This window comes from Leuciscus leuciscus, assembly GCF_965113295.1.
Source record: "Leuciscus leuciscus genome assembly, chromosome: 19".
Lineage (NCBI taxonomy): Eukaryota > Metazoa > Chordata > Actinopteri > Cypriniformes > Leuciscidae > Leuciscus > Leuciscus leuciscus.
Window position 1 is genome coordinate 976,294 of NC_138743.1, and position 11,491 is coordinate 987,784.

At 42.6% G+C, this 11,491-nt stretch overlaps 2 protein-coding genes across 2 annotated transcripts; both read right to left on the minus strand.

Annotated features, from left to right (window-relative positions):
- Nucleotides 1-2,371: 2,371 nt before the first annotated feature.
- On the minus strand, nt 2,372-6,001 carry LOC309482401 (zona pellucida sperm-binding protein 4-like; the record flags this gene model as incomplete). The annotated part of the gene is made up of 9 exons (XM_082147749.1): nt 2,372-2,448; nt 2,527-2,599; nt 2,685-2,832; nt 2,902-3,094; nt 3,171-3,328; nt 3,400-3,497; nt 3,571-3,758; nt 3,838-3,942; nt 5,980-6,001. 9 exons carry the CDS (start codon nt 5,999-6,001, stop codon nt 2,372-2,374), a joined length of 1,062 nt encoding a protein of 353 aa, XP_082003875.1.
- Nucleotides 6,002-6,435: 434 nt separating this feature from the next.
- On the minus strand, nt 6,436-8,693 carry LOC309482402 (zona pellucida sperm-binding protein 4-like; the record flags this gene model as incomplete). Its single annotated transcript, XM_082147750.1, has 9 exons — nt 6,436-6,512; nt 6,591-6,663; nt 6,749-6,896; nt 6,966-7,158; nt 7,235-7,392; nt 7,464-7,561; nt 7,635-7,822; nt 7,902-7,992; nt 8,511-8,693. The coding sequence occupies 9 exons, from the start codon at nt 8,691-8,693 to the stop codon at nt 6,436-6,438; spliced, it is 1,209 nt and encodes a 402-aa protein (XP_082003876.1).
- Nucleotides 8,694-11,491: the final 2,798 nt, after the last annotated feature.

Below are 11,491 nucleotides of genomic sequence, written 5' to 3' on the forward strand. Positions count from 1 at the left end.
TGAACTGAATGAGGAAACTGTTGACTAGCTTGCTGTTGAACTAACTGAGGAAACTGTTGACCTGACTGAGGAAACTGTTGACTAGCTTGCTGTTGAACAGACTGAGGAAACTGTTGACTAGCTTGCTGTTGAACTGACTGAGGAAACTGTTGACCTGACTGAGGAAACTGTTGACTAGCTTGCTGTTGAACAGACTGAGGAAACTGTTGACTAGCTTGCTGTTGAACTGGCTTTTGAACCTGCTGAGGAAACCATTGACTAGCTTGCTGTTGAACCTGCTGAGGAAACTGTTGACTAGCTTGCTGTTGAAATGGCTTTTGAACCTGCTGAAGAAACTGTTGACTAGCTTGCTGTTGAACTGGCTTTTGAACCTGCTGAGGAAACCGTTGACTAGCTTGCTGTTTAAATGGCTTTTGAACCTGCTGAGGAAACCGTTGACTAGCTTTCTGTTGAGCTGGCTTTTGGAACCGCTGGTTAGTTTGCTGGAACATCAGAGCTTGAGGATTCTGGGGCAGATCACTCCACTTCGGAACAGCATGGCTGAAAGCACAGAACCAAACACAAAGTGCCAGAGACTGAACAGCACACCAACTTCCTGCCATTGTTCAACAGCTAGTCACACTGCTGAGGTGCTGCCCTTTGGTGCTTTTACAGACTTTGGCTAATTAATGATAATCCCACCCTCTTCATTAAGTCATGATTCTCCAGACTTGCACGAGTGGGAGTTTATGCAACTAGGTGATTCTATTGTTTCTTAAGTCAATTTTTCCCTTTTGAACATACATAAAACCACATTGAGCTGAATTCAGAATAGTATGCTAGTACTATTTCTGCCATTCTGAATTCAGCCTTTTTTATATTAGATGTGTTAGCTATTCTGGATTGTTTTTTTCTTCTTTGAAACACATCATAGTTTTCCCATGGCAACAGGCCTGTATATTTGAAGAAAGTTTAAATCACACCTGCTAGCGCACTTCTTAAAATGTTCACGTACTAGGTCAGTAGGCGGTAGAGTACACCGTTTTGCGGCTGTTCGAACACATTCAGCCACATGAGCATCTACTCTATGAAAGCAATCTGGTCGAATGTGTTGGACTACCTCTGGAAGTGGCCAAAAATAGACAAGCTCAAAAAAATAAAAAGCCCCTTTTTTACACCAGTCCACTTGTGATCCGATTTACAAAAATGCTTCTTAGTACCAGGTGTAAACAAGGCCTTGGACAGCTACCCAGTTGGGATACAACAGTTAAGGGATTAATGCTTAAATGAAAGCAGTCTACATTACTGGGACTAGCCTGAAATTTAAAAATAAATGAATAAACAAAATTCAGTATCAACCAATCCTTTATCCCAAGATATGATTCTATACTTGCGTGACTGTAAAAAAGCCAACGAGTGACCTCAGAGGGGTTTGGGCATCAGTATATGCAGTTATGCTAGTCCAGCCATAAAGTTGAATGTAAAGCCTCAAACAGACAGAAGCTAAAACCTTAATTTGATACGTGAAACATGAACAGGGGCCCAAGTTAACGACTAGAACTTGGCAAATAGTAAAGTTGTAGCGTGGCCACATAAAGGGGATATTTAGAAGACGGCTTATTAAACTAATTAAAGAGTTATACATGTCAGATGTTCTTATATTAAAGAATCCCTGGGTTTTTGTTGCCCCTGTCGAGTGTTGGTCTTACTGTTTTTTTCTGAGCGAGAGTCTTGATCGTTACACCTGGGAATTCCCGTGACGTCATACTTCAGCTGATCAACTTCACTTCCGTTAAAGGGAGCCGGCTTACCGGCATTCGGGAGCAACTTTACTCTATTGCTCTTTTGGATTAGCGATCGATCGCACTACACGGCTTGGCTGTCATTGACTGACTGTTTGACTCTTTGTGGAGATATACTTGCTGGATTATTTCACCTTGGAGATCGCTGTTCCTCATCGTGTGCACGGACTTAAAACGGCTTACCGGTAAGGCCGATTCAACGCACACACATACACAACATTGGACTGGAACACACACACATTTTTGTATATATTGATTTTCGGTGCTTTCTATTTAATACACTTTGGGTTGTCATTTGATCTTGCTTGTTTACATTGTGAGCAATTCTATCCAACGCTTTCATAGAGGGTCTAGAAGGTATATTTTGTGGTGTATCCTGCCTTGTATAGGCAGAACGTTACAAAGTTAGATGGCTTAGGCAGAAACTTGGCTTGTTTAGTTCAAGTCAAGAATCTCAATGCACAAAAGAAAAAGGTTTAGTAGTGCAGAAGTCAAACTGAGAACAGTCATGAAACATCCAACTCCAGACAGAAATGAATACCAAAGAGAAACAATGTTGAGTTTCATGAAGTTTATTAAAACACTAAAATTCACTTGACCAGGTTAACTTGTCCACTAGACACCACAGTTTGCCCACTAGAGATGGTCTTGACGGGCGTGTCTCTTCCTGTAAAAAGTGGTAGAAGCATGAGGGGCATTTAAATAAATTCTCAGTTCCTGAAGTCAACTTACAGCAAGCACTCACTTTTCCTAGTGCAACTTTGCTCACAGGAGCCAGAGGAGGGATGGCACACCGCTGTACTACAGTGGATGAAGATCTAACAGAGGGGGAAAGGGTTAAGCCATAGAATTCACTGTAAAAAGCACTAATATTAAGGGTTGAGGTAAGGCTGCAGAGCATACGGTTTCCTGCAGAGGAGCCAGTGATGCTGGATCTACAAATGTGAACATCTTCACAACAAAGCGCTTGTAGTGGGTCGGGAACTGAAGACCAGATGATCCAGCCACTGGAACCAATGTGGTCTGGTAACGATCATCCTGGTAAGGGCATCTGAAAGGCAAAGAGGCAGTCAGAAATGCCTTACAGCACACTAGATGGATAAAGACTGGCCTTACTCACCCATCAACCAGAAGATCCCATTGGGGTAGACTGAGTGGACTGGGGGTTGATGTCGCCCAGCAACGTCCCAGCATCAGGACAATGTTGGGGTCGGTCCTCTCCAAAATGTGCACCTCAACATACACAGGCTCCCGCAGGACTTTTGTAACTGGATAATCAGCATCACTGTAGTAGGATGTGTACGCCTCGTCCCCTGAGGAAGAATGCAGTGTTTAACTAGAAACTGGAGTTTTAGAAAGGCTTTAGGCATACTTGGGACAAACGCTTACCTTCTGCACAGCCTTTGGTGACACATTGACCATTTGCCAGTCTAAGCTCCACCCTGAGGGGTCCAGGAGCAGCTACTGGTGGAGGTGGAGGAACGGTGTTGACCTCCACAACCAGAGCTTCCACAGAGGTACCAGAGTACCTACACTGGAAGAGAAGCCTGGACAACAAACAGTGAGCTTGTAGCATGTGTCAATGATTCACATTTATGATAAAGCATACATCACTTACTCAAAATGGCTGTCCCTTGTAATGGAACCAAGTGGTCCGATACCCACTTCATATGAGGAGGTCATTCTGTTTTCATACACCACATATCCACCGTCCTCCTGCAAATAGTAACATTGTTGGCATCCAATCCATTCTAAGCCATGCAGAACAAAACCACAAGCAGCTACTCGCCATCATGCTTGTGCCACATGCAGTGACAGGGAACTGGTATATAGCAAAGAAAGGTGTGGATCCCACAGGACTGCAAGCTGGATCACTTCCACCCAGGAGACGGACTGAATCCAGGCTCAATCGAGGCAGCGTTACATCTCTAGCCACCACTACCACAAACTGACCATCTCTTATACACTGGACAGTCACTGGAACGAGTTACAAGAGCAGGTTATTGCTGAGGATCAGTTTAACATGAATGCCTCTACATTGACTCTACACTCTTACCTGCCTTCCCATAGTAACACTGCATTCCATTAAAGCAGCAGTTGATAGCAGCACACTCAGCACCACTGATACCAGGTGGTCCACATTGAATCTGCTCATAATCAGCTACAGTACATTTGTCAAGGGGCTCTGCCTGTGCCACTGGCTGCTTAGGCTGAAAGTGCTGAGGAAACTGTTGACTAGCTTGCTGTTGAACTGACTGAGGAAACTGTTGACTAGCTTGCTGTTGAACTGAATGAGGAAACTGTTGACTAGCTTGCTGTTGAACTAACTGAGGAAACTGTTGACCTGACTGAGGAAACTGTTGACTAGCTTGCTGTTGAACAGACTGAGGAAACTGTTGACTAGCTTGCTGTTGAACTGACTGAGGAAACTGTTGACCTGACTGAGGAAACTGTTGACTAGCTTGCTGTTGAACAGACTGAGGAAACTGTTGACTAGCTTGCTGTTGAACTGGCTTTTGAACCTGCTGAGGAAACCATTGACTAGCTTGCTGTTGAACCTGCTGAGGAAACTGTTGACTAGCTTGCTGTTGAAATGGCTTTTGAACCTGCTGAAGAAACTGTTGACTAGCTTGCTGTTGAACTGGCTTTTGAACCTGCTGAGGAAACCGTTGACTAGCTTGCTGTTTAAATGGCTTTTGAACCTGCTGAGGAAACCGTTGACTAGCTTTCTGTTGAGCTGGCTTTTGGAACCGCTGGTTAGTTTGCTGGAACATCAGAGCTTGAGGATTCTGGGGCAGATCACTCCACTTCGGAACAGCATGGCTGAAAGCACAGAACCAAACACAAAGTGCCAGAGACTGAACAGCACACCAACTTCCTGCCATTGTTCAACAGCTAGTCACACTGCTGAGGTGCTGCCCTTTGGTGCTTTTACAGACTTTGGCTAATTAATGATAATCCCACCCTCTTCATTAAGTCATGATTCTCCAGACTTGCACGAGTGGGAGTTTATGCAACTAGGTGATTCTATTGTTTCTTAAGTCAATTTTTCCCTTTTGAACATACATAAAACCACATTGAGCTGAATTCAGAATAGTATGCTAGTACTATTTCTGCCATTCTGAATTCAGCCTTTTTTATATTAGATGTGTTAGCTATTCTGGATTGTTTTTTTCTTCTTTGAAACACATCATAGTTTTCCCATGGCAACAGGCCTGTATATTTGAAGAAAGTTTAAATCACACCTGCTAGCGCACTTCTTAAAATGTTCACGTACTAGGTCAGTAGGCGGTAGAGTACACCGTTTTGCGGCTGTTCGAACACATTCAGCCACATGAGCATCTACTCTATGAAAGCAATCTGGTCGAATGTGTTGGACTACCTCTGGAAGTGGCCAAAAATAGACAAGCTCAAAAAAATAAAAAGCCCCTTTTTTACACCAGTCCACTTGTGATCCGATTTACAAAAATGCTTCTTAGTACCAGGTGTAAACAAGGCCTTGGACAGCTACCCAGTTGGGATACAACAGTTAAGGGATTAATGCTTAAATGAAAGCAGTCTACATTACTGGGACTAGCCTGAAATTTAAAAATAAATGAATAAACAAAATTCAGTATCAACCAATCCTTTATCCCAAGATATGATTCTATACTTGCGTGACTGTAAAAAAGCCAACGAGTGACCTCAGAGGGGTTTGGGCATCAGTATATGCAGTTATGCTAGTCCAGCCATAAAGTTGAATGTAAAGCCTCAAACAGACAGAAGCTAAAACCTTAATTTGATACGTGAAACATGAACAGGGGCCCAAGTTAACGACTAGAACTTGGCAAATAGTAAAGTTGTAGCGTGGCCACATAAAGGGGATATTTAGAAGACGGCTTATTAAACTAATTAAAGAGTTATACATGTCAGATGTTCTTATATTAAAGAATCCCTGGGTTTTTGTTGCCCCTGTCGAGTGTTGGTCTTACTGTTTTTTTCTGAGCGAGAGTCTTGATCGTTACACCTGGGAATTCCCGTGACGTCATACTTCAGCTGATCAACTTCACTTCCGTTAAAGGGAGCCGGCTTACCGGCATTCGGGAGCAACTTTACTCTATTGCTCTTTTGGATTAGCGATCGATCGCACTACACGGCTTGGCTGTCATTGACTGACTGTTTGACTCTTTGTGGAGATATACTTGCTGGATTATTTCACCTTGGAGATCGCTGTTCCTCATCGTGTGCACGGACTTAAAACGGCTTACCGGTAAGGCCGATTCAACGCACACACATACACAACATTGGACTGGAACACACACACATTTTTGTATATATTGATTTTCGGTGCTTTCTATTTAATACACTTTGGGTTGTCATTTGATCTTGCTTGTTTACATTGTGAGCAATTCTATCCAACGCTTTCATAGAGGGTCTAGAAGGTATATTTTGTGGTGTATCCTGCCTTGTATAGGCAGAACGTTACAAAGTTAGATGGCTTAGGCAGAAACTTGGCTTGTTTAGTTCAAGTCAAGAATCTCAATGCACAAAAGAAAAAGGTTTAGTAGTGCAGAAGTCAAACTGAGAACAGTCATGAAACATCCAACTCCAGACAGAAATGAATACCAAAGAGAAACAATGTTGAGTTTCATGAAGTTTATTAAAACACTAAAATTCACTTGACCAGGTTAACTTGTCCACTAGACACCACAGTTTGCCCACTAGAGATGGTCTTGACGGGCGTGTCTCTTCCTGTAAAAAGTGGTAGAAGCATGAGGGGCATTTAAATAAATTCTCAGTTCCTGAAGTCAACTTACAGCAAGCACTCACTTTTCCTAGTGCAACTTTGCTCACAGGAGCCAGAGGAGGGATGGCACACCGCTGTACTACAGTGGATGAAGATCTAACAGAGGGGGAAAGGGTTAAGCCATAGAATTCACTGTAAAAAGCACTAATATTAAGGGTTGAGGTAAGGCTGCAGAGCATACGGTTTCCTGCAGAGGAGCCAGTGATGCTGGATCTACAAATGTGAACATCTTCACAACAAAGCGCTTGTAGTGGGTCGGGAACTGAAGACCAGATGATCCAGCCACTGGAACCAATGTGGTCTGGTAACGATCATCCTGGTAAGGGCATCTGAAAGGCAAAGAGGCAGTCAGAAATGCCTTACAGCACACTAGATGGATAAAGACTGGCCTTACTCACCCATCAACCAGAAGATCCCATTGGGGTAGACTGAGTGGACTGGGGGTTGATGTCGCCCAGCAACGTCCCAGCATCAGGACAATGTTGGGGTCGGTCCTCTCCAAAATGTGCACCTCAACATACACAGGCTCCCGCAGGACTTTTGTAACTGGATAATCAGCATCACTGTAGTAGGATGTGTACGCCTCGTCCCCTGAGGAAGAATGCAGTGTTTAACTAGAAACTGGAGTTTTAGAAAGGCTTTAGGCATACTTGGGACAAACGCTTACCTTCTGCACAGCCTTTGGTGACACATTGACCATTTGCCAGTCTAAGCTCCACCCTGAGGGGTCCAGGAGCAGCTACTGGTGGAGGTGGAGGAACGGTGTTGACCTCCACAACCAGAGCTTCCACAGAGGTACCAGAGTACCTACACTGGAAGAGAAGCCTGGACAACAAACAGTGAGCTTGTAGCATGTGTCAATGATTCACATTTATGATAAAGCATACATCACTTACTCAAAATGGCTGTCCCTTGTAATGGAACCAAGTGGTCCGATACCCACTTCATATGAGGAGGTCATTCTGTTTTCATACACCACATATCCACCGTCCTCCTGCAAATAGTAACATTGTTGGCATCCAATCCATTCTAAGCCATGCAGAACAAAACCACAAGCAGCTACTCGCCATCATGCTTGTGCCACATGCAGTGACAGGGAACTGGTATATAGCAAAGAAAGGTGTGGATCCCACAGGACTGCAAGCTGGATCACTTCCACCCAGGAGACGGACTGAATCCAGGCTCAATCGAGGCAGCGTTACATCTCTAGCCACCACTACCACAAACTGACCATCTCTTATACACTGGACAGTCACTGGAACGAGTTACAAGAGCAGGTTATTGCTGAGGATCAGTTTAACATGAATGCCTCTACATTGACTCTACACTCTTACCTGCCTTCCCATAGTAACACTGCATTCCATTAAAGCAGCAGTTGATAGCAGCACACTCAGCACCACTGATACCAGGTGGTCCACATTGAATCTGCTCATAATCAGCTACAGTACATTTGTCAAGGGGCTCTGCCTGTGCCACTGGCTGCTTAGGCTGAAAGTGCTGAGGAAACTGTTGACTAGCTTGCTGTTGAACTGACTGAGGAAACTGTTGACTAGCTTGCTGTTGAACTGAATGAGGAAACTGTTGACTAGCTTGCTGTTAACTAACTGAGGAAACTGTTGACCTGACTGAGGAAACTGTTGACTAGCTTGCTGTTGAACAGACTGAGGAAACTGTTGACTAGCTTGCTGTTGAACTGACTGAGGAAACTGTTGACCTGACTGAGGAAACTGTTGACTAGCTTGCTGTTGAACTGGCTTTTGAACCTGCTGAGGAAACCATTGACTAGCTTGCTGTTGAACCTGCTGAGGAAACTGTTGACTAGCTTGCTGTTGAAATGGCTTTTGAACCTGCTGAAGAAACTGTTGACTAGCTTGCTGTTGAACTGGCTTTTGAACCTGCTGAGGAAACCGTTGACTAGCTTGCTGTTTAAATGGCTTTTGAACCTGCTGAGGAAACCGTTGACTAGCTTTCTGTTGAGCTGGCTTTTGGAACCGCTGGTTAGTTTGCTGGAACATCAGAGCTTGAGGATTCTGGGGCAGATCACTCCACTTCGGAACAGCATGGCTGAAAGCACAGAACCAAACACAAAGTGCCAGAGACTGAACAGCACACCAACTTCCTGCCATTGTTCAACAGCTAGTCACACTGCTGAGGTGCTGCCCTTTGGTGCTTTTACAGACTTTGGCTAATTAATGATAATCCCACCCTCTTCATTAAGTCATGATTCTCCAGACTTGCACGAGTGGGAGTTTATGCAACTAGGTGATTCTATTGTTTCTTAAGTCAATTTTTCCCTTTTGAACATACATAAAACCACATTGAGCTGAATTCAGAATAGTATGCTAGTACTATTTCTGCCATTCTGAATTCAGCCTTTTTTATATTAGATGTGTTAGCTATTCTGGATTGTTTTTTTCTTCTTTGAAACACATCATAGTTTTCCCATGGCAACAGGCCTGTATATTTGAAGAAAGTTTAAATCACACCTGCTAGCGCACTTCTTAAAATGTTCACGTACTAGGTCAGTAGGCGGTAGAGTACACCGTTTTGCGGCTGTTCGAACACATTCAGCCACATGAGCATCTACTCTATGAAAGCAATCTGGTCGAATGTGTTGGACTACCTCTGGAAGTGGCCAAAAATAGACAAGCTCAAAAAAATAAATAAATAATTAGCCCCTTTTTTACACCAGTCCACTTGTGATCCGATTTACAAAAATGCTTCTTAGTACCAGGTGTAAACAAGGCCTTGGACAGCTACCTAGTTGGGACACAACAGTTAAGGGATTAATGCTTAAATGAAAGCAGTCTACATTACTGGGACTAGCCTGAAATTTAAAAAACAAAAAAAAACAAAATTCAGTATCAACCAATCCTTTATCCCAAGATATGATTCTATACTTGCGTGACTGTAAAAAAAGCCAACGAGTGACCTCAGAGGGGTTTGGGCATCAGTATATGCAGTTATGCTAGTCCAGCCATGAAGCCTCAAACAGACAGAAGCTAAAACCTTAATTTGATATGTGAAACATGAACAGGGGCCCAAGTTAACGACTAGAACTTGGCAAATAGTAAAGTTAGATGGCTTAGGAAGAAACTTGGCTTGTTTAGTTCGAGTCAAGAATCTCAATGCACAAAAGAAAAAGGTTTAGTAGTGCAGAAGTCATGAAACATCCAACTCAGAAATGAATACCAAAGAGAAATATGCAGTGAACCAAAGACAGTCTCAAAAACACGCTTTGAAATCGCTGGTGTTTCTGACGTCACAAACTACCTTGTAACCAATCAGATCAACGTGTGATCGTCAATCAGTGGATCTCTGAGCTGAGTGAGTGAGTGGTGGCGAGGCTCATTTGCATATTCATAGAACCGCGCATACTAAATGAGGCAAGGGTGTAAAGTTGTATTCGAGCTATTTAAGGCATGCTGCCATTTTTTTCAAAGGAAAAAACATTTAAATATGTCATGTTGGTGATCAAAGATGAGATTTAAAGGGGTCATGAACTGGATTAATGTATTATTTTATAATGTTTCCTGGGGTGCCCTTATAATGTTTTACATCAAGAATTGTCATAATTTAGAAATAAAAGGAATTTTTCCTACCCTGATTTTAGCCTCTGATTTGAAGACTTCAGTGTAAACGCCCACTGCTGTGATTGGCTGTGAGACTTCAGTGTAAACGCCCACTGCTGTGATTGGCTGTGAGACTTCAGTGTAAACGCCCACTGCTGTGATTGGCTGACATGTTTGGATATGAAATAGCTAGAATTATATGTGGAAATCTCTTGAATACTTTTACAACGTTTTTACTATTACAGCTATCGAGATTAACGAATTGTGAAAGGTATTGATCATGTATTTAGATCTATTCCCATCATATGAAAGGTTGCAGTGATGAGCATTGAGCGGATGAAAGACAGTCTGTTGATCGCGTGAATGAAGTGATCTCATCATTGCAACACAATTTCTGCACTCTCAAGAATGCTTTCACCAAATAACAATGCAAACATTATGTAAATACAGTAAGAGCTTCGTTGTGCAGTGTAACAGCGTCACTGATTTCATATCGAGTTTTGGCAAGTGTCCAGATAAACTCGCGCTGTGTGATTGACAGCTTGGGCGAATGGAAAGGGAGCGTTCTTTGATCCCTTTCTGTATATAATTTAATAGTTTAAATAAGATTATTTTCATTCTACTAAGAGAAACGATGTTAAGTTGATCTTTTAGTCACTGGCTTGATTTACTGATGCATAAACAGTATTCAACGATTTTGAGAGAAAGCTTAGCAGATCAGAAGATTAGAAAGATCAGTCTGAAATCGAATACACATCAGAAATCACAGATCAGGCATTGGAATAAACATGATTACTTACATGTTTGGGAGATACATAAAAGTCTGTTTGCAAAGCCTGCGCTGAAACTACGACTGATTTACCAAATAATCCACCATGAAATGTACCGAATACTAATAATGCACTGCTGAGACAAAAAAATCCCCACTATCCTAGCATTTGGATGGTTTGGAAGGTAATGGTATTGATCCTGTGCTCCTTTGTCGATCTTTTCTCGTTCTCATGTCATTATTCACTAACGCTCCAGTGGGCGGAGCCAAAGACGCGGTGACGTAGGCATAGGCGTTGATATTCTTCTGCAAAGACGATCTTTCGCTGCCCTCTGACGTCACAAGTCTCCAGTTCTCAGATCGAAAATTAGAATTCTCAGTTCATGACCCCTTTAAGGGAAACTGGGTGACTTGAGCAGTTTATGCAGCTGGCCACTGTCCTACATTTTCTCAACAAAAAATAATTAAAAAAAATCCACAAAATGTCTCTAGGAAAAATGATTGATACAACGAGCAACTAGAGTTAACATGACTAAGTCTTAATAATATATATAACACTTAAATGTACAAATGTAATAGAAGA